This window comes from Ammospiza nelsoni, chromosome 2 (assembly GCF_027579445.1).
Source record: "Ammospiza nelsoni isolate bAmmNel1 chromosome 2, bAmmNel1.pri, whole genome shotgun sequence".
Lineage (NCBI taxonomy): Eukaryota > Metazoa > Chordata > Aves > Passeriformes > Passerellidae > Ammospiza > Ammospiza nelsoni.
The window spans coordinates 25,039,967-25,062,527 of record NC_080634.1 but is presented as its reverse complement, the minus strand read 5'-3'; the positions used below and the strand labels follow the sequence as shown (position 1 = coordinate 25,062,527).

Below are 22,561 nucleotides of genomic sequence, written 5' to 3'. Positions count from 1 at the left end.
TGTCAGAGTGGGGAGGAGGCGGGTTCTGCTGAGCTGTTAAATCCTGAGTGAAGTTTCCCCCATTTCCAGTGGCCACCGTTGTCTGAGGCTGCTTCGGAGCAGGGCTGGGGTTGCCCTGACATTCCTGGGACCGCGGCCAGCCAAGAAGAAAAAAAAAAGACGAGTGTTTTACAATTTGCTTTTGTCAAAGCGTGGAGAAAGGGGAAAGGGAAGCGTCCGCTGTTGTTTTTTTTTTTCAGCATCACATTCCTGTGTTTTCCTTCAGCCTGGAAAATACATTAGTGCTGGTGCTTTCCTCTCTGGAAACAAAGGAGCTGAACGGGACTGAGGAAGCAAGGAGTGGGAAGGAGGTTTGGGAAGTTTAAAAGAGAGGGACTCGGAGCAACCAGAAGTTCACTTTTCTTAAATGAAATCGCTGCCTGTGTGGGTAACCGGTACAGCAAAAATCCAGACCTGCAGGTAAATGGAGAAGCAGAGATCACAAAGGAAATTTCCGCTAACCTCATCCCGCCTGTCAAGAAGGTGAAGAAGAAAGTTAAAAGACACACAACAGGCTCTGCGACCTGTTGGGCTGCGCAAAGATAAATCACTGAACAACAGTAAAGCTGTATGGCACTGGTCTCCTTTTAAAGGAAAAAGACGTGAGAACTCGTCTCTGGCAGAGGAACTTCCCTGAGAGTGTAAGTTTCAAGTCAAATTCTTGTATTTCTGCTCTCTCTCCGGGACCCTTCCTCTGTGTGTCTTTGCATGTGTGTACAGTGAGAGTGTGAGAGAAACAGGGAGAGTGAGAGAGAGAGAAGGATGCAGATCCCGGTGTCGTTTTAGATAGACAGTATCGTGTTACAGAAGGATGATCTCATTTTTTCCTAAAGAGATCCATTCTGTGTTTTTCCCAAAAATAACTGTAAAACTTACAAAGCCACTAGGGCAGGACTGAGGTTTAAGCACCTAAAAATCACACTAAATAACCAGCCTGTGCTTTGCAGTTTTAATCACTTGTGCAAGACATCATCATACTGTTAACATCTAATTTTTCTCCTTTCCCCCCCCCCCCCCCCCAACACAGATTGCACAATGAACTGGAGGCCAGCTCTCAGCTTAGCCCTGCTGTGGGCAGCATGGTTAGTGTGTGGCTCTGAGAGGACAGAGAGGCTAGTGGAAAGGGGGAGCCATGGAGTTCGGAAAGTGCCCCTGGCTTACAGGGCTTCAAGCAGCCTTCTGAGAAGGTCTGGAGCATCCCTGAAGAATTCAAGCCCAAGTCCTCGACACCCTGTTACCAAGAGGGATTCCTCAGCGCCTCCAAAGCCACCCACCAATCTCCTGCAAGGGGAAGCACGCTCCCAGGCCAGGGGCACAGGGACCAGAGTGAGATTGGTACAGAAACTCACAGCTGCAGCCAAATACCCCAAGTCTGAGATGATTAAGGATGAAGGGATATCCTCTACCACCCAGTCACGAGGGATACGTTTCCCCTCAGGGTCAAGTTCTCCCAATGTCCTGGCCAGCTTTGCAGGGAAAAATCGGGTGTGGGTCATTTCTGCCCCCCATGCCTCTGAGGGCTACTACCGGCTCATGATGAGCCTGCTGAAAAATGATGTTTACTGTGAATTGGCTGAGAGGCACATCCAGCAGATTGTGTTATTCCATGAAGAAGGGGAAGAAGGGGGAAAAGTTAGAAGGATAACCAATGAAGGAAAAATTCTGGAACAGCCACTGGATCCTGCCCTCATCCCTAAGCTCATGAGCTTTCTGAAACTGGAGAAAGGGAAATTTGGCATGGTACTGTTGAAGAAAACCCTGCAAACGGAGGAAAGGTATCCTTATCCAGTCAGGCTAGAGGCCATGTACGAAGTCATTGATCAGAACCCCATCAGAAAAATTGAGAAGATGAGGCAGAAGGGTTTCATCCAGACATGCAAAGCAGCTGGGGTGGAGGGGCAAGTGGTTGAGGAAGGCAATAATGGGGGCACCGTGCAGCCTACCCCTGGCAGTGAACATGTCCAGGTGTCAGCAAAGAAGGAGGATCCGAGGAAGACCAATAATCAGCCAACAAGGACCAAAACAGTGAGGAAACCAATGACAACCACTGTGGCCACTCCTCTGCCCACAGTAAAGACCACTACCCTCCCTCCCACCACCACAACTACTCGTGCTACCACCCACGCAGTGACAACAGCCAGCCGGTCTACAACAACAACTACACCCCTCCCCAGCACACAGAGGACCTGGACCACGAAGTCACATTCCACCACAGAGTACCACAGGCTGCCAGTAGCCCCTGATGCCACCACGCCACGAGTCACAGCCTCTGAGCACTTCTACTCTCCTTTGTGGAGAACAAACCGCAGGGACCGGCAGCGTGGCCCCCAGGAGAAACCACTGGCAGCCACACGGAAGCCAAACAAGGCTGCCCGCTACGACAGCTTCACGGATCCCCCAACACCTCCCTCAGTGCACTACACAAAGGCAAGTGTGGGTAGATTTAAAGATAATAGAACTGATAGAAAGGACTTTAACCACAGGGACCTGAATGTCACACCTGGGCAACACAAACCAACTAAGACTAAACCACCAAAAAAGAAGACTCAAGAAAAGATACTCAGTAACGAGTATGAAGATAAATATGACCAGAGCAAGCCTGCTAGTTCCCATTTAGAGGAACAGTTTGCAGCAGGAAATATTCCCCAAAAGAAAGGAAAAGAATCGAAGAAGCATGACCGAATGGATAAACCTGAGAAGAAGAAGAAGAAGGACAGACCTGACAAGCAGCAGAAGAGTGAGAAGCAGTCCAAGAAGGTCAAAGCTGAAAAAAAGAGCAAGCAGGACAAAGACCGCAGTAAGAAGAAGAAAGGAAGCAGGACTGAGAATGAGGATTTCCCCAAGTCCAACAAGAAGACTTTCCTACAGCCTCCCAGGAAATCAGCAACTAACCTCCTGGAATATTTTGAAGGCAAGAGGAGACTCATTGTAAGTAATTCATTAATCTGAATTTTATTACCTAAATAAAGTCTTACCTCCCTCGTAGTAGGAGTATGTGGAACTATAAGCTTAAAGTGGGCTTCCAGTACTCTTTTCTGGTGCTTTTGTCTTTAGAGGTAAAATTTGTAGACCTAAATTATTGTTTTCAAAAGCCTTCTATTGGAAATCTTACATGCAGTATAAGAATCAGTCACCCAGACATTAGGATAAAATCTGTTCCCAGCCACTTCCATGAGCCACCGTACAGCCATCAGATTATCTTGCTTCCAGTGGATATGTAGGTGTCAGGATCTGTATCATTAAGATCAATAAAATGAGGTTCTAGTGTGGATTACATCCATTCATCACCTTGGGGTGCTTGCCAAAATTACCACGTTTCAGTGCTCTGCATGTCCTGCCAGCTGGCACACCTGCTTTGTCTTGGTGCTGGTGTCCCAAAGCTGGAAGCAAGCCAGGTGGCTTGGCAATACTAGTGCACATCTGACTGAGGATATGCACAAAGGCATGTGATCAGGTGCCCTGAGGGATGGGGAATTTGGGATTACGATCTGATGAGAATTTGGCATTCAGATCTCCAAGACATCTTCAGAGATCCTGTGCAAACTTTATTTTGGTTGGGGTTTTTCTCCTGCTGTTTGTATTAAACTGTAACATTCCAGTAAGTTTTCAAGCCTGAGAACTTCAGCATGGTCTGGAGTTACTCGTCCCCAGGTTTCATAGCACTGTATGTTTTTCCAACTACTTATAAAAACCACTTCACCTGGGACAGGAAACAGTTTTAGTTGTAGTACAAATGTTTTTTCTGGCAGATGACACATGTCCTGAGGAAAACATTTCTTTAAAAATATTATTGTGGGAGCTGGTTTCTTGCAATTATCTTGCTGCAAGCTGGTCTGTTTCACAGTTATTGTCCAATAGTCATTGTCACAAATGCCTTTGACTTTCATGCTCCATATTCCAGTACAAATAGTTAAGGTGCCAAGCTAAGATGCCAAGTTAATATTTCAACCGTTGGAATGTAAGGATTCATTCTGTTAATGATTCATGGGCCTGAAAACAAGGCAACTTTCTTCTCCGCATCTCCATTCTTCAAGGTGTAGGGAATGTGCAGAGCTAGCATAGAAGTTGAAAAAAGCCATATGTTTGAAAAAATTTAACTTGACTGAATTTTGCAAATAATGCCTATTAGTTACTTGTTTACTAATATTTTGCCAAAACGAAAGCTCAGAGAGAGAAACTATAGAAGTTTCTCTCTGTAGAAGTTGGGATCCTTGAAATTTGATCTCAATGTTGTGGTTTCCAAGAATATAGGTAGCATCAGGACAAATATAAACAAAGTTGAAAATAAAAGAGCCAAAAGTAAATCTCACAGATGTCAGACCACCACAGTCCTGGCAACTTAAAGGATTGTCTGAAATGTGAACCTTCTGATACTGGGCCACCTCACAGCTGGATATCTGAGAAAAGAGTTGCACAATCTCAGGTTATCAGGCCAGAACTCACCAAAGACAAATGATTATGCCATGCCGCACCTCACTTTTCCTGAATCTAATTACATCCTCAACCTGCCTACTCTGAAGCTCCCTGAAGAATAGGTTTGGTTTGGTTATTAGTAAAAACAATGGCTAAACTATTTTCTCATTGCCATGTGGAAAATAAAGAATTTCTCAATTTTCTTTGAATCCCCACACATGCCTATTTGCATTGCTTCAAATCAAACTCTTCAGTTCCCTTAGGGGAACAATCCTTACAATTAACTCTGTCATTCATGAGTCTTTAAACTCCCTCTCTAGAAAATTAGCCCACATTTCTTAGAAGCAGCTCTACCCAAGTTGATCCCCATTGCTTTGCTGTACTTTTCTCTTTCAGACTGGCTTCCGAGGACATTGTTTCAGTGCTGTTCCAAACATCTTTTAAGAAGGACATGGGGTTTTAAGCTCTACGTCATTAACAATTTCAGATTTCAGTGTGACTTTCAAACATCTGGGACTTTGAAGTCTATTCTGGGTTAAGTTCAATTAATGACAAATATAGGTCCCAAGTGCAGAAATTGAAAAAACTGTACGGGTTTTTAGTCCAACAGCCTCACCTCTCTATGGTGGAGGTTTTGTTGCAGTCTTACAAATGTTTAGAAATTTTGGCCTTGTGAGTTTGGGTTTTTTGTTTATTTCTCTGTGTTGACGAAATGCAAGCTGACAGGTTTTTTTTTTAACACTCCATATATACCCACACGCACATATACACATATGCACACCCACCCACACACATGCACGCATGCAAATGAGGAACGGGAAGATAACCAGAGGACTGGAGCACCTCTCCTTTGGAAACAGGGTGAAAGAGTGGGGGTTGTTCACCCTGGAGAAGAAAAAGCTCCAGGGAGACCTTATAGGAGCCTTCCAGTACCTAAAGAGAGCTTATAAAAAAGATGGAGAGTGAGAGTTGTGGATGTTCTATCCCTGTAAGTGTCCAAGGCCAGGCTGGATGGGGCTTTGAGCAACCTGGTCTAGTAGAAGGCGTCCCTGCCCATGGCAGAAGGGTTGGAACAAGATCACAGAATCACAGAATCACAGAATTTTCAAGACTGGAAGAGACCTATAAGATCATCTAGTCCAGCCGATGTTCTAACTGTTCAGCTAGATCATGGCAGCAAGTGCCACATCCAGTCTTTTTTTAAATTCTTCAAGGGATGATGCCTCTACCACCTCACTGGGTAAATGATTCCAGTTTCTGACCACTCTTTCTGTGAAGTATTTCCTTCTTACTTCTAACTTGAAGGTCCCTTCTCACCCAAACCATCCAGTGATTCTGTTGATAGAGACAGTGCACAAACAGCCTGGGTTAAAACAGACCTGGCACAAAACTTTGGTTGGAAATCTGCTTTGTTCTACAAGGTTTGATGAAGCAGATCAGATTCAGGCTTGACTCTGCATTCCAGCTTATGACCTCCAAAAGAAAGAGGAGACAATATAAACCAATGGTCTGTTTTTCATCTCAGTCCTCAAACCCTTCTCATAATCCTTTTTTTTTTTTTTTTTTTAATTTGAAGCTTTTTTGTATGCATTTTAAAAGCAATGTTTTACATACTGTAACCCTGAAACAAAATCCCCTTTCTATCTATCACTCTCATTCACCTTCATGTCCCAAAGCTGTAGTCATGCCAGGGGTCTTTGCATAAATGAGAGGCAGATTTTATAAGCCTAGAAATGTTTTTACATTGAACTGGATTTGTAATGAGTGTACAGTAAAAATTAGCCTTCAGGCCCAACAAACTTCAGAAGGCAGCCAGAAAATTATTACTCCTGTTACAGGTTAAAGCATAAATTTGTATTTGAAGGATTTTGGTGATTATTTGTGACCTTAAATCATAAAACGTGAGTCCATATTCCAGCTCTCTTTGTATTTGGGGGATCAGTGGCAGGTGTTTGATTGCAGTTCACTGCTGCCAGTTAGAATGATTACAGTGCTAGAGTTGCATTATTCCTAGCAATCTTCTGCTGGAAACTACTGCGTAGGATGACTGAATGTTGTTATGCGCACCCCTTCCCTGGAATATTTTCATCTCCGTCACTGATGAAGGATCTGAGTTGTATGCTCTAAATTTTTTTAAAATTAAATCTTTGCAATCCTTAGAAGGCTTTGAAGTAAGCACTGTAGAATGTAGAGCTTTTTATACTTCTGTTGTTGTAATTGTTCATCTTCCTTTTTGCCCACAGCTGTGCCTTTGTGCAAGTGTAAGTCCCATAAGACATCAAAGTAGCTTAGATGAAAGAAAACAAAGAAAAGCAAAATCAGTTATTTTCAAATGAAGTCACAGGGGCCTTAGCAAGAACTCAAGGTCGTGCTAGATGGCCATCAATTACATGAGTACTCATGTAGCCCTAATTGTACTCACCCCTTGGCAGTCAAAACAGGCATGGGAGCCCTGCCTGGACTGTGGGATGAGGGCAGAGCAGCTGCTGTGAGTGAGTCAGAGCACCACTGAAGGCTGTGAGGGAAACCTGGTCGGCCTAACAGAGCAAGGAATAAAAGGAGAGTATGTGGCTTTTTGTAAAATATCATGATATTTCTTCTACCAGCATTGTGGTAGAAGCAGCAGAGGAGCTTGTGCAATTGCAACCAGCTGTACCTGCTCCCAAAAGTTTTCCTGCAGCTGACTGAATGGCTTTGGGTCAGGCCTGGGCATGAGGGTACACTCCAAACAGAAATAAATAACAGCTTTATGGGAAAGAAAGCCCACCTTGTAGACTGCCACTGGTTCTCCTTCAGCTAAATAATCACCTGCTTCATTCCTTATACTAAAACTGTTTTGTCTCTGCCACCAACCAGCTGATCACAACCCCCAAGGCGGACAACACCATGTACATCCAGCAGCGAGACGAGTATCTGGAGAGCTTCTGCAAGATGGCAACCAGGAAGATCTCAGTCATCACGATTTTCGGCACCATGAACAACAGCAGCATGAAAATTGACCACTTCCAGCTAGGTTTTTTCCTTTTAATACTTTCCTTCCATCTCATGGGCACAATACAGACAGCAATGGGAAAAATCACCCCAGCTTTTGACCCCCAGGGTCAAAATCTAAGATTATGCAGGACCTGAAAAGTAGTTCATCTAGATATATTTAGTGCCACCTTCTTCACACACATTCAGATTTTCCATGTAGACAGGTGACACTGGGCATCCATCTCTCTTAGGTAGCTTTGAAACAACTGCTGTCAGTGTTCATGTCCTGGGGAAGTACCCATCAAACCAGTGAAAACCTGTCCTTTTGTAACAACAGTGGCTGGACAAAGACTTCAGGTTGCAGTCCAGCAAAGCACTTAAGCTTAGGTATCTCTTGAATCATTGAATCATCTCATTTCTTTCTGAATCTAAAGGTTAACACCACTGTGAGTGCTTTGCTGGATGAAGCCAAAGAAATACAAATATTCAACAATTCTATACTCCAAATAGAATAAAAGCTTCTAATTTTGCTTACAAGTCCACCACATCTTTCCCCTCAAAGTTCATCTGGTTTTACCAAACTTTGGGAAAAAATGTGTGATGGAACAGAAAGCTCAGGACTTGACCAGCTGCAGGGTGTTTCAGGTCTGGTACAGAAATGGCCAGAAGATCACAGATTTATGTCTGGCTTCCAGCTGTGCCTCTGCTACTCTCAGAGGGAAAGGATCTAGCCTTGTGTCTCTGAGTGACAGTGAGTCACAAATCCTGCCAGACTGTCCATTTGTGCACCTCCTTGACAAATCTGGAGCAGTACAGGATTTGCCACATCAGGCCAAGGTTACTCAAGGTCACGTTTTGTGTACCTAGATCCATCTGCCTGTCAGTGGACTGTTTAGGATTATAGTTAGCTCTAGTCTGGCTAATATTCAGACATTCACTCTGACACAGACTATATTCTTTCAGCCTTAACCTACAACCAAACTTTCCCCAAACCACATAAGAGTATATAACAGCTGAGTTCTCATATGAGTAATTGTTGAAGAAAAACAGGAGCTTTAGAAGGGTATAGGTTAAACCTTACATGAAGTTCATCTTACAATTTTGTCCAAAACACCAAATCCTGAGCTTTATTGCAATAAATGCAATACGAATAAATAATACAAATATCTTTCTGTTCTACCTCCCTTTCTCCTCCATCCTTCCTGTTTGTATGGCCTCTTCAAGGCTCATTCTCTGTGGGCATCAGAGGCAGAAAAAGCTCCTAAGAAACATTTTGTACACAGTATGTTTCTGTAGTGAGAAGCTTGAGCACCCAGCATGATGAGGTCTACTAGGAGTGCTGTGTCTTGGGACTGAAATACAAAAGACAACAACAGAAAAGTCAACAGAAAAGACTTTTCACTTGAAATTTCAAACACATTTAGAAGTGGTCAATGAAAGATCTCAGTGACAGTGGTTGAGATTAGCTCACACTGATACCAGGGAATATTTCCCACTTTCCCACTGGAATGACACAAAAGCTGAGTGTCACTGCAGAGGTCCTCTCTTCAGACCAAGGTAGCAAATGTGGTTTCTTTTCCCCGTGAGAAACAGGGCTTTAATCAACTAAACATCAGCCCCTGGCTACCCGTCCTACAATCAAAGCAAGCATCTAATCTATCAGGCCACTGCACTGCTAAAACCACCTGCTTTGTAACCTCATTGGAATTATTTCTAGAGATAAATCATCTTCCCAGCCTGTCTAGCTGCCAAAGATGTATGGAGAAATGTTTATCCATTCTTTCAGAGAAAAAGCAAAGAGAGTAAGGACTTTGCAGGTAGTAGCACAGTCTCAGCTCTGGTGGATCTTCATGCAAATCCCAGATGTCCTCTATGAGGAGGGTGTCAGGGACAAGCAGTGACTTGGAAGGAAAGAAGCAACTAGATTAACTTCCTTTTTCTCCACAGAAATAGTTTCCAAGTTTGAAAGGCAGGTCAGCCTTTGTAGTATTATTTTTTCCTTGATACAGAATTTTGTGTATCACTCTGTAATTTAATATTCTTCTTCTCATTGTAAGTTTTGAAAGAAAATCTCCTAAAAAGAAAATTCTAAAGAGCTAATAAACTTCATATTGATACCTAGAGTTTAAAGCAGAAAGGTGCCATAGGTCAGTTGGTCTAAGTAACTCCTGTACCTTAGCTGTTTTCCATCACATTTCACAATAACAACTTTTGCATTTTTCCATCTCCATCTAGGCCAATGAGATAGTCTTTGCTTTTAAACATGAACTTTTAGTCTAAGTTTTAATGGTCATACTTGCCACTAGTAATACATAAATCTCACTCATCAAGCACATTTAGATATATTTATGAAGTGGATAACCAATTAGCACATCTTGCAATACATCCAATCAAAAGCTAATAGCATTGCTTGTTAATTCTTCATAAAACTTTGAACTGAGGTAAATATAACAATGAAAACTCATATAAATTAGATATATAGCATGATAAGTATAACCAAATTTTAATATTTTCTGGCTTGGCTTTTATTTTGTAAGCAGTGGGCTCAAGATGTGAAATCTAAAGATCAGATTCTAATTCAGACATTTTCCCAAAATTTTAATTCAGAAGTTTCATTCAGTCTATACACTACACAGGATGGATCTACTGCAAAATTTGAATCAGATCAGTATGCTCCTTAAAAGCCCTGTATGTTTAGAAAACAATTTTAAATGCTTTGCTGTATAATGACTAAAATCTTTCGTGTTGTTGTGGATCAATTAATCACATCTCTATTTGCTGACAAATAATTATGGACCAAGGGACTGAAAAGTTGTACCTCTGGATTCCATCTCTTGATGACCTGCTGTGTCTCTGACTTCAGGCAGGTTGCTTAAGCCATGGCTGAGATTTCTAAGTGAGGAGATGAATATAATATTCATAGTGGTGTCACAGGGCATAGGCAGGTTAGCAAGCTCTTGGTGCCCAGGTAACATTTCACTTGGTGTGTGGTTTAGCCTGTCCTTAGATTTCCAGGCTTACAGTTATGGAGGCTTGTTTCAGCACTGCTGCAGTTGTATGGAGCTGTGCTGAGGACACGGAGACTTTCAGGAGTTGACTGCAATGCACCCTGGTTGCACAGGATGTAAGGAACCTCAGTAGCTCCACAGGCTTGTCTTCAAATCTCTGTCTTCAGAAGTCTTTTTCTCATTGTTTCAGAATGTTTTCTTAGAGTGGACCACTGAGTAGGTACAAATCATTGCCAAAACTAACTTTTTGCCTGTCAGGCTGCAAGAATCAGCAAGCAGAAGGAGGAAGAGTGCCAAAGTGGGGTATCTAAAGAGGTGTGCTGCCAGCACTGGAGCATTCAAGAAATGTGTAACCGTTTCTGGTTTCTTATAGTCACTGCATGTAAATTTTTAAGATTGGTAAGGTTAACTCTACTTTCCTGGCCTACCTCAAGCTGTTCTAGCTATATTTTACTGACGCAAATCACCTATGCTGTTTCATTTGCACATGGTGCACATAGTCAAAATTTCTATTTTCAATTACAGAAGTGGCTACATTTCAGGAGCTCGTGAAATGATTAGTACATGCATATACATGTATGAGCATATTGAAAAAATCTCAAAGATCTTTCCAGGAAAAAGCAAGATTTCTCAAAAGAATGTACAAATGATAAATACTGAAGTGCATGAGTCCTAGGATCATCTGATTTTCAAAGACTATTGGGATGGAAAACTAGACAGTTAAAAGTCATATGAATGAAAAGTTCACACATATGGTTTATAATACATTGAATATGCAGCAGGAAGAGAGCTTCTGAGAAATGCATTTTCCCTTTTCTTAAAAGGCAAAATTAAAGGCAGAGTGCTGTGTGATTCCATGACTATTTTTATTTCTCCTTTGCCTCACATTAAGATAATGAAAAGCCCATGAAAGTGATAGAAGATGAAGATCTTGTGGACCAGCAGCTCATCAGTGAGTTGAGGAAAGAGTATGGGATGACCTACAATGATTTCTTCATGGTGTTGACAGACACTGACATGAAGGTCAAGGTGAGGGTTTCAACTCTTTGAACTCAGCTCTTTTGAAAGAAAATGCATTGGAAACATATGAAAAAAAAATTGAAAAATTTAGGAAATTACACTTCACTTGCCTGTGAGGCACATCAGATACTGATGCAGGATCTGGTTATTGCTCAAGGACAAGCAAAAGAACAAACAGTAAGCGAAATTTTCAGAACTTAGGTAGCTATCTTCATTTTCTGCACTTAGGGGATCTCAGGAATTGTGTGTTTCTGGTGGAATGATGAGGAACAGAACCTCCTCACACCTGACAGGCTTTTAATGTAGTACCTGGCATTCTAAAACACACAGTTTGGCTGCTCAACAGGATGACAGCACATTACATAAGGATAATCCTCTACTTGAATGGCCTTACAAAAGGATATAACAACTGCAATGTCCTGGCTTTATCACTTTGGGCAAATACTGAAAATATAACACTTCCAAAGGGCAGTCTGACTGCAAAAACAATTATATTTTCTAGTTTCTGATCTGTTTTAGGCTCTGTTGCCTGTGTGCAAATTAGAATACTTGGATCTCCAAATGTCCTACAGTGCTGTGATACATGCAGAAAGACTGCTAATAGGAGCATCTTCCTACCCACCTGTCTTGGTTTTTTTTCTTAACAGCAATACTATGAAGTACCCATAGCAATGAAGTCTGTGTTTGATTTGATTGACACCTTCCAATCACGAATTAAAGACATGGAAAGACAGAAAAAAGAGGGCATTGTCTGCAAAGAAGATAAGAAACAATCCCTTGAGAGCTTCTTATCCAGGTATTGGCTTCTGTTCTTATCTACTGCTAGTTCCACTAATTATCTACTAATTATTATTACCAGAAAAATACTCATGTAACTATTTCTGGAATTTTAAAATATAGATTTCACAGTATTTACAATGTTAAACAAATACGGAGATGCAGCCAGAGCTGAATGTAGTCTTGTGTAGAAGGCTGAAAGACAGGAAGCATGCTTCCTGACAAACTACATCTTCCTTGGACACTGATTTTCAGGGCCTCAGTTTCCCCATCATGACATAGAGATAATAAAACTGATTTGTATTAGAAGAACAAATAAGGATTAATTCACAGATGTTAGCTCCGTGTTTTGAATGTAGGAAGCACAGTGTTTATGTGTTTTGATCATCAACCATCCCAATCTCATTAATTCCATTCTAATCCCTCCCATGTAGTTCAAATCAGTAATTAATTCTCTATAACTTATTTCTTATCCTGCTTGAGATAACAGTTTGTCTTTGCTAGTATTAGTCATGTATATTATTAAAGGTCTTGCAGATGTTTTTTGCAAAATGTCAGAGACCTTCTACAGAAAGACAATTTTGGTTCTGCAATCTCTACATGCATCTCTACCCTGAGACCTAAATTCCAGGCAATAAATGTATCTGGACTGTGGGCATTCAGACCCATAGAAGAGCTGTGCAGTGACAGCCCACAGGATAGTTGACATGAAATTAGGGCTACCCATCATTCTAGACCTTACCTGTTACAACTGCATCCTCGTCACCTACTATGAGAATGCATGGCAATACACTTAATTTAAAAATAAGCTTTAAAAATAAGCTTTAAAATTAGTGAGGCAGCATGATAGACTATGACAAGGAGGAAAGGAGCAACAAGTAAATGAATAAGTTGTTGGTTCATAAACATTTTAAAATTCAATGGCCATTTCAACAGAAAGAGAACTTTTAACAAGATCCACCCCACCCACTTCACCACCTCCTGTTTAGGTCCCAGTGATTCATCCTTGAGACCACCAAGAAGAACCACAGTTTGGAAACAGCTGATCAGCACAAGAAAGATCTTGTATACTGGAAAGGGACTGGCCCCAAATCCTTCTTTGCTTGGAAACAGCTCTAGTAATAAACACACATTAGAAAACTGGGCACGAAAAAGGCAGAATGTTGCATCTATAAACAGAACTGCTGCTGCACAGAATGCATTTGTTGTCTGTGAAACAAGCATCAGGCTTTAAATATTGGGTGGACTTCTCTAGCTACATTAACTGGTCAGATTCCCAGTAAAATTAATTCCAGCTCTGTCCCGTATCATGTTCCCAGTTGAACAAGAGCCCTGGCATCATCTCCCTGGTGTTACTCCTTCCAGAGCTTGTTCTTACAAACCTGCCTGGTGTGAAAGGAGACCATGAGAGCCAGAACCAGCTTGAGTAATGCTTAAAAGCCATGTAGAAGGAGGAAAAGCTTAAGTTTGGGGGCAAGTCTCCCTCGTAGATCTAGACACTGGCTGTGCTGCTCTCCAGGCTCACACATGAGAACAGGATGCAAAACAGGTGGAGGAAGAAGAAAGGATCCACAAAGGGATGGGTCTGGCAGATTTGTCAGGAGTATTGGTCCATGACTTCTGATGTCAGAAATAAAGCAGAAATCTGTACATTAGTGTTGATGAACTAACAGCTGTGAAGGACCAACTGAATTCATATCTAAGATGTAGTCCCAGATGAGCACACCAAATGCTCCTAGGGTAGGGGAATAAACAGCTTGAATGGCTTTCAACACTTTTCAGCTCCGTGTAACTGTGTAACTCCAAATGAGATATTAAAAAAAAAAAAAAAACACAGAACCAAAAAGAAATATAAAAGTATCTTAAAGTGACTTGCAGGTTTTCCCTAGGCAAAATACGATCCAATGGCCACATTCTCACTCATTGTTCATAGGTAACCAGGGGCTTTTCTATACAAAATAGCACAAATATTATTTTGTTCGCAATTTGCAGAACAATGACACAAAATTTCCCTCCTTTTCTTCATATCACATATGTGATCCTTAATGATTCTCATTCCTATTCACTTAACTGCACACGCACATTCATGTTTCTTTGCTGTTCCTCCTGAGAAAGATGAAAATTGAGGTTTGCTTTTCAAGGATTTACTTTTATAGTTGTAAAAAAACATCAGTATCAATCAACAAGCAAAGACATCAGCATGCCCTGCTCTTCTAACAACTTCTTCTCTGACTTTGAGCAAGTCCCACCTTATCTTCAGCTTCTCTTAAGTGAAGCAGAATTGACCCTTTGCATTACAGAATCACAGAATCACAGAAATTCTAGGTTAGAAGAGACCTTTAAGATCATCGAGTCCAACCCATGTTCTAATACCTCAACTAGATCATGGCACCAAGTGCCACATCCAGTCTTTTTTTAAACTCTTCGAGGGATGGTGACTCTACCACCTCCCTTGGTAGATGATTCCAGTATTTGACCACTCTCTCCGTAAAATACTTCCTCCTTAATTCCAGCCTGTATCTCCCTTGGCGCAGCTTGAGACTGTGTCCTCTTGCTCTGTCTGTTGTTGCCCGGAGAAAGAGACCGACCCCCAGCTCACCACAGCCACCCTTCAGGAAGTTGAAGAGAGTGATAAGGTCACCCCCGAGTCTCCTCTTCTCCAGGCTGAACAATCCCAGCTCCCTCAGTCATTCTTCATATGGCTTGTGTTCCAAGCCCCTCACCAGCCTCGTTGCTCTCCTTTGGACACTCTCAAGCATCTCAACGTCCCTCCTAAAGTGAGGGGCCCAGAACTGGACGCAATACTCCAGGTGAGGCCTCACCAGTGCTGAGTACAGGGGCAGAATGACCTCCCTGCTCCTGCTGGCCACATTATCCCTGATACAGGCCAGGATGCCATTGGCCTTCTTGGCCACCTGGGCACACTGCTGGCTCATGTTCAGCCGACTGTCAACCAGCACCCCCAGGTCCCTTTCCACCTGAGCACTGTCCAGCCACACTGTCCCTAGCTTATAACATTGCAGGGGGTTATTGTGGCCAAAGTGCAGGACTCGGCACTTGGACTTATTGAACTTCATCCCATTAGATTCTGCCCATCCATCCAACCATTCCAAATCTCTCTGCAGCGCCCTATGTCCCTCTAACAGATCAACACACGTTCCCAATTTAGTGTCATCTGCAAATTTACTAATGAAAGACTCTAAACCCTCATCCATGTCATCAATAAAAATATTAAACAGAACTGGCCCCAGCACAGATCCCTGAGGGACACCACTGGTGACTGGTCACCAGCTGGATGCACCATTCACCATCACTCTCTGGGCTTGGCCATGCAGCCAGTTCTGAACCCAGCACAGAGTGCTCCTGTCCAAGCCACGGCCTGCGAGTTTGTCTAGGAGTATGCTATGGGAGACAGTGTCAAAGGCCTTGCTGAAATCCAAGTAAACAACATCTACAGCCTTCCCTGCGTCCACTAGGCAGGTTACCTGGTCATAAAAGGTGACCAGGTTGGTCAAACATGACCTACCCCTCCTAAATCCATGCTGGCTGGGTCTGATACCCTGGCCATCTTGTAATTTTTGCGTGATGGCGCTTAATATAAACTGTTCCATTATTTTGCCTGGTACTGAGGTCAGGCTGACTGGTCTATAATTACCAGGATCTTCCTTTGCACCTTTTTTGTGAATGGGTATCACATTGGCCAGCTTCCAGTCATGCGGAACCTCACCAGTGAGCCATGACTGTTGGTAAATGATGGAGAGTGGCTTTGCAAGCTCGTTTGCCAGCTCTCTCATTACCCTGGGATGGATCACGTCTGGTCCCATAGATTTATGAATATCCAAGCATTTCAGTAGTTCTATGACTGCCTCCTCTTGGATAATGGGGGAACCATTCTGCTCCCTGTCACCATCAACCAGTCCAGGCGGGCAGGTGTCTTGAGGGCGAGTCATCTTCCCACTAAAAACACACCCCTGTTTGCCTTCATTTTGAGATCTTCACATGGTACAGCAGAAAAGCAGGCTATTATTATAACAGAGTAACATCTGCATCCATTTAAAAGATCATTTCCTGCTGTAAAAATATCTCTGCAGCTTTGCAAATTCCTATAAATCTGATTTATTTAGGTTAAGCGAAGAAGTACTTATATTTAAAAAACAAGTTGTTGAGAGAGTATTAAAAACCTCTAGAGGTTAGAATTTTTAAAAATTTTAAGTGTCCCTATGGCACTGCCTTTTCTTGACAGGAAAGAAAGGAGATCCTTATGCAAAATCTTGGATAGATGGTGCAGTCCCTATTAAAGCAAGATTCCAAGATCTATCTTACTTACTGCTCCATGCATGCCCTATACAGCCATGGGCTGACACAACCACACACTTACAAACAAGTTTAGATTTAGAGCCATGTTGAAGGTATTTTGAGCAAATGTGGTGCAGGAAAGAAAAAAGAGGTCAGTGATTATTTACACAGAAGTATGAGTTATGTCTGAAATGAAGATCCACCCTAATTCTCAGACACCTCTTGGACTGCAAAATAACTGTGCAGTTCCAGCAGTGGTGAATGACGTAAAAGCTAAATGCCTAGTGAGGAATTCCACAGGAATCCTTCTCTCTTGAATATACACTTCTCAGTACTGCTGGAACTATGAAGGGCTTTGAGCAAAGATCATAAACTTTGCAGTGTTTGTTTGGTGAAGCAGCAGCACTGCAGGTGTTTCTTTGAAAGTTTTGGAGGGGTAAAGTTCAAAACAAGCTGTAAAATTCAAACAAAACGTTATCCTCTCCAAGTGATGGACAGAACTGGGAAGATTTCCCATCCAGCTGTTACTTAGAAGTTGTGAGAGATTTGACATATATCAGCCTACAGAAAACAGAAACACTGAGAGGACTTGAGTCACATGTCATGACCATGCCTGGCCACACTCTCTTTTCAGGTTCCGATGGAGAAGGCGCCTGGTGGTGATCTCTGCTCCCAGTGATGAAGACTGGGCTTATTCCCAGCAGCTTGCTGCTCTCAGTGGACAAGCCTGCAATTTTGGTGAGTCAGAAGGAATTATATTCTTGCTCCCCCAAACCGCATCCTTCCTTGGTGATGTCACCACGGTTCCTTTGCTCAAGTTTGAACCTGAACAGTCTGAAGTCTGTCAACTGAAAACCTTCCTCCAGATCCAAATGGAAGGTTATGTTAAGCAGGTAGTACAGCACACTAGTGGCTAAGACAGCTAAACAAAGGATTCCCTGGAATCATTTTTGAAACATTAAACTCATGTACCAGAAAATACTAGCACTCCAAAGCTTCTCTTCTGGCTTGTACTTCTGGAGACTAATAGTTGTTTTGGTACTGCACAACTTGACAAGGAAAATGCTTTGGTAAGGGCAGATCCTTTAAAATCCAACTGCAAACTAGGCCAGGCATCAGGGAAATGCATGGACACCAAGGTTTTTTTCTTTTCCTTACTGCTTCATTGCCAAAATCTGTAAGAATATTAACGGAATCCTTTTCAATCCAATAAAGGCCCTCCCAGACCCATAACTAGGTACTCAAGGTCCACCTACATAGTCAGTGGAGAGAGAAGGGCTCCTCCAGGAGACAACTAAGGGGAAGACCCAGAGGTACTCTTCTGTCTTCATGCCACAAAGTGCAGAGAGAATTACTCCTTAAGTCCCTAGCAATGCACACATCATACAGGGTCTGGACTCAAGTCCTTCAACAGAACAAACAGGTCCCTTTGAACAGCTGCTATTTCAATGCATTTCAATTGCACCAGAAGGGAGATCTGCACAGTATGATTGTTAACTCATAATCACCTGGCTTACGTTCAGAGCATCAGCATCACCTCATTTGGAAAGTACCAACGTAAACTGCAACATGGGCCACTGCAAAATGCTTTCTGAAGAATAAAATGTAGTCAAAACATTTGAGTATCCCCACCCTTTGGTAGCTTGAACATAATCCAGTGAGCTTCTAAAGCACTTCTCAACTAAGCACTTTTAACTGAGTGGTATGTTTCCAAGCATCTTACCTCCAAGTAATAAAAGCAGTTACATCAAAGATTTTTTAGATTGTACTGACTCATGTTACATGAACAGTTCTTGCTGTCCCTAAGGTCTTTCTTCAAAGCAGAGGTAACAGAGTCCAAGCCTCTGTGCAGAACAAATGGAAGAAGTATCTGTCATAAGCTATTCCCTGTAGTCATTCAGAGTTTAACTGGCATAGATTATGTTGCTTCTAAATAATTTTTTGCTGTGTGTATGATAAGTAAAAGCTTTATTAGTCAAGAAAACAGTGTAGGAAGATCCTGGAGTTGGAGAATGGCCTTTGCAATTTACTGGTGATTCTGATGCTTGTATCCATATGCTACAGAACCACATCACCATACTGCTGTCCTTGGAACAGCTGTATGCAACTGACAGCACATTTACTCAACACATCAGCTTATCATTATGTTTGAGACAGATTACTTGACTGGCAGGGACTCCATAGAAATCAGTAATTCTCCTGGAGGGCTGGCTGAGACTGGGCCCTAATATAGCAAGAACAGACCTGGCTGATTAAACTGAAATCTGCCCAAAGATCTGGATTGAACCAAAACCTTTATTTCCTCCACAGGTCTGCGCCACATTACAATCCTCAAATTGCTGGGAGTTGGAGAAGACATTGGAGGTGTCTTAGAGTTGTATCCAATTAATGGTAAGTGACTGTTTACAGTTTCTTCAGTACTACCTATGAAGGGCATTTTACAGTGCTGAGTACTTCTTTGCTGTAATTCTTTTAGAGGATGAGTATGATTGTTTTCCTGTTTTGTTTCTTTTAAGAAATTACACAAAAACAAAAAGCTTTCTTGGCGTTTCTGGGTTAAATATTTAAAGGTTCTTCAGGAAAGAAAAGCATAAATATCTGAGGTTCACCTCACATTTTGATTTCCTGCGAAATGAAATCCTGAATTTCCCAGGATGCTCTTCTGCCAGCCTTGCTGTCAAAGACAGGAATGTCTGTGCCTGTTTACATGCTCAAGAGTTTGCAGGGTTAATAGAACACACACTCAGCAGATTCTCCTCTATGGATTCCTCATTTATATTCATAGAATGGCTTGGAGTGGATAGGACCTCTTAAAGATAATCTAGTTCCAAGCCCCTGCCATGGGCTGAGACATCTTTCACTTCATCAGGTTCCTCAAAACCCCATCCAACCTATCCTTGAACACTTCCAGAGACAGAACATCTACATGGGCAACCTGCTCCTGGGTCATACCACCTGTATCCTAAAAAACCTCTTCCTTATATCTAATCTAAATTTACCCTGTTTCTGTGTAAAATTAATACCCCTTGTTCATTCTCTGGACCCTGGTAAAAAGTCTTTCTCCATCTTTCTTATAAGCTCTCTTTAGTACTCCACTTGTATCCCAGCATACTCTTCCAGGTAGATCCTTAAAAGAATCCTTAATCATTGTCAAATGCTGTGGGTTCCTCTGCTACCTAATCCAAACAACTGCCTCCATCAGTGGAGGAACAAAGAGAAAGCAGCTTATTCATTCTGTGCATTAAAGCATTCTAGTCCTTCTACAGCACAGGAATATTAAATCCATGTATGAGGAAAAAATAAACAGAGAAGGCTGATGTCAGACTTCTTCCATCAACACTCTTGCAGCCTCCACTGATTTTTCACTGGAGGGCTTCATGACCTTGTTCATAGCTCCTATTTGTTAAGATCAACATATCTTTGTCTAATCTCTCCTTGAATTGATGTTGACTTCTAGCATGTGTTCTACAGGGAGAGCTTCTTGAGAGGTACCTTTTATTTGGCCCCTATACCTTTGTTTGATTCCTCTTATTTCTTGTGTGGGAAGAAAGGTGAACTTTTAATCCCTATGCATCCCTGTAGTAACACTGACATTCACTCCTACCTTGCCTCTGCTTCAACGATGCTATCATTGGACCTTTGGAAGCCTTCTGAAAATTCACATTGCCTTTATCAGCCAGGCCACTCTTAACCATCTGCTTGCTGACCTCTTTCAGAGAACTTCAAGTCTGTAAGGCAAGGTGCCACAGTGTTAAGACTCCTGTTGCCAAGCCAACTATGTACATATGTGCCCGCTGATCTTATTTTACTTACTGTCTTACAGTTTCTACTCATTTACCCAACACAGACTTCACACTTAAAAGCCTGGAGTTCACCAGATTTACCCTAGAACATATACATTAAAGAGGAACTGACATCTACCACATTCCATACTGCACATATCATGACAGTTCAAGAGTGAGGCTCTATATCCTGCAATTCTTCTATCACACTTCAATTATTTTAATTTCTTTCATTGTTACTGTTTTCCACATATGTCTTCTGCAATACATAAACTGGTGACCCAAGCTGAAAAACATCAAAGAAATTAATGGATTTTGGGTGACAAAAAGATGTATTACACTACAGTAGCTTCAAGCTAGAGAATAAGGAAAAGTTTACTCAACTTTAAAAAGCTGTTAAAAATACATCCTTAGTTCAAAGGAATTTCGTTTCAGATACAGAAAATGGATGTGAACTCGCAAATGACAAGAATCTTACATTGCCAACTCTTGGGCTGTATCTTATGTCCCATTGCTAATTTTTTTACCTAGAAATCATCATCTCCTGAACAAAACATTAATGCTGATTTTATGTGATCACTTTCTAGGAAGCTCAACTGTAGACCGAGAAGACATCCCGGCTAACTTAGTGAAAGACATTCGGAATTATTTCCAAATTAGCCCCGAATATTTCTCCATGCTTCTAGTGGGGAAAGATGGCAATGTCAAATCCTGGTATCCTTCTCCCATGTGGTCTATGGCAATTGTGTATGACCTGATTGATTCCATGCAGCTCCGGCGCCAGGAAATGACAATCCAGCAGTCACTGGGCATGCAGTGCCCCGATGATGAGTATGGTGGCTATGGCTACCACAGCTACCACCAGGGCTACCAGGAAGGCTACCAAGATGACTACCGTCACCACCATGGATATCCATACTGAACAGAGTGACTTAGCCTCCGGCTGCCCCCATGTCTGTCTTCCAATAGCTATCCAAGCAATAGGTGGCCAGTTGCAGAAAATCTTCCCAGGCCACCTAGATATCCACGCCTCGTTCCTCTGTTGTTCAATCAAGGGACTTTGGTTACTTGCCTTCTCAAAAAATGCAGACGCCTTTACAGTGAAGCAATTCAAACCAGTAGCATTGAAGCTTTAAACAATAAAGACTCCTTTATACTTTTAAACCTTTATAAACAAAGGCCATCAGCAGGTGCTGTTTGTATTAAAACCAAACAAAAGAATCCCACAGCCCCAGCCCATGGGCACTACAATTGTCCAACAATGTGCTTTTTACTACTTTTTCTAAGGAGGAAAAAAAAATATATTTATTGGAAAGTGAGATTTCATTATGCTTTTGAAGAAAAACAGAAAACCACATTTTGGGTCTCTCCCAGAAAAGAAAAATTTAAGAAAGAACATGGGGCATGCTCTTTAATAATAACAACAACAGTAAGAAAATCTTTTTGAAACACCATGTTTAAAAAGACAGCATCACTTCTACAGTGCATTACCATTGTAATTAGCTGACTTTATGAATGAAAATAAGACTTATGGCTATGGCAGAACCTGTTCCAATACAATACAATATAAAGTTCTTAACTACAAAGCTTACTGCATGGCTATTTATTCTTTCAGTTGGGGTCCCTGTTCTTTTAGGTCCTGCCCACCTCACTGATAAATCCAAGTTAATGAGAGCTAAGTGGACATACCAACCAGAGTTAGCACTGTCTGAAATACAGAAATCTGAAATGCATTATTTTCATCAGAAAAAGAAATCTCATTCAAGTATATTTTTCATGAGGTGTAACTAGCTCTCTATAATAATGCTTTTAATTAAACTCTTACTCCAAATTTCAAATTTTCTTTTACCTTTTCTGCTCATACCCTTGCCTACAAAAGTGATCTGGATTAAATGTTTACAAAAGTATTTGAGATTAAATTAATCTGCTAAACCATCTCTATTTCTGCCACACTTTCAGAAATGGGTTTTTTTCTCCCTTCTCATTGATGTCCTTGGGCATTGGAACTGTAGCACCACTCTACCCTACTGAAACCAGTGTCAGGAACTGCTTGCATAGCTATGGTTTCAACCATGCACAGTCATTGTTTCTAGTCATTTGGGTTAGATTTCTAAATATTAAAGATGCAGCAGAAAGATTATGGAATATCTTTAAGTGAAGATACCATGTCAGCCTTTATAGTGGAATATTGGTCACTTCTGAGGTTGAAGGTGTGTCCGACCAATCATATTTCTTTTTATAATCCATGATGTG

At 41.7% G+C, this 22,561-nt stretch overlaps 1 protein-coding gene across 1 annotated transcript; it reads left to right on the top strand.

The window, feature by feature from the left end:
- The first annotated feature begins 62 nt into the window (after positions 1-62).
- Positions 63-21,894, top strand: CCDC80 (coiled-coil domain containing 80). Its single transcript, XM_059493382.1, has 8 exons — positions 63-680; positions 1,067-2,967; positions 7,309-7,465; positions 11,326-11,462; positions 12,101-12,249; positions 17,161-17,264; positions 18,837-18,917; positions 20,896-21,894. Exons 2-8 carry the CDS (start codon positions 1,075-1,077, stop codon positions 21,228-21,230), a joined length of 2,856 nt encoding a protein of 951 aa, XP_059349365.1. The 5' UTR covers positions 63-680; positions 1,067-1,074; the 3' UTR covers positions 21,231-21,894.
- Positions 21,895-22,561: the final 667 nt, after the last annotated feature.

Excerpts from the sequence above, each read along its gene's own strand:
- CCDC80 (XM_059493382.1), top strand. The coding sequence starts at position 1,075 with ATGAACTGGAGGCCAGCTCTCAGCTTAGCCCTGCTGTGGGCAGCATGG. Across the intron at positions 7,466-11,325 it reads AATTGACCACTTCCAGCTAG|ATAATGAAAAGCCCATGAAA; the intron begins GTTTTTTCCTTT and ends CCTCACATTAAG. Across the intron at positions 11,463-12,100 it reads ACACTGACATGAAGGTCAAG|CAATACTATGAAGTACCCAT; the intron begins GTGAGGGTTTCA and ends TTTTCTTAACAG.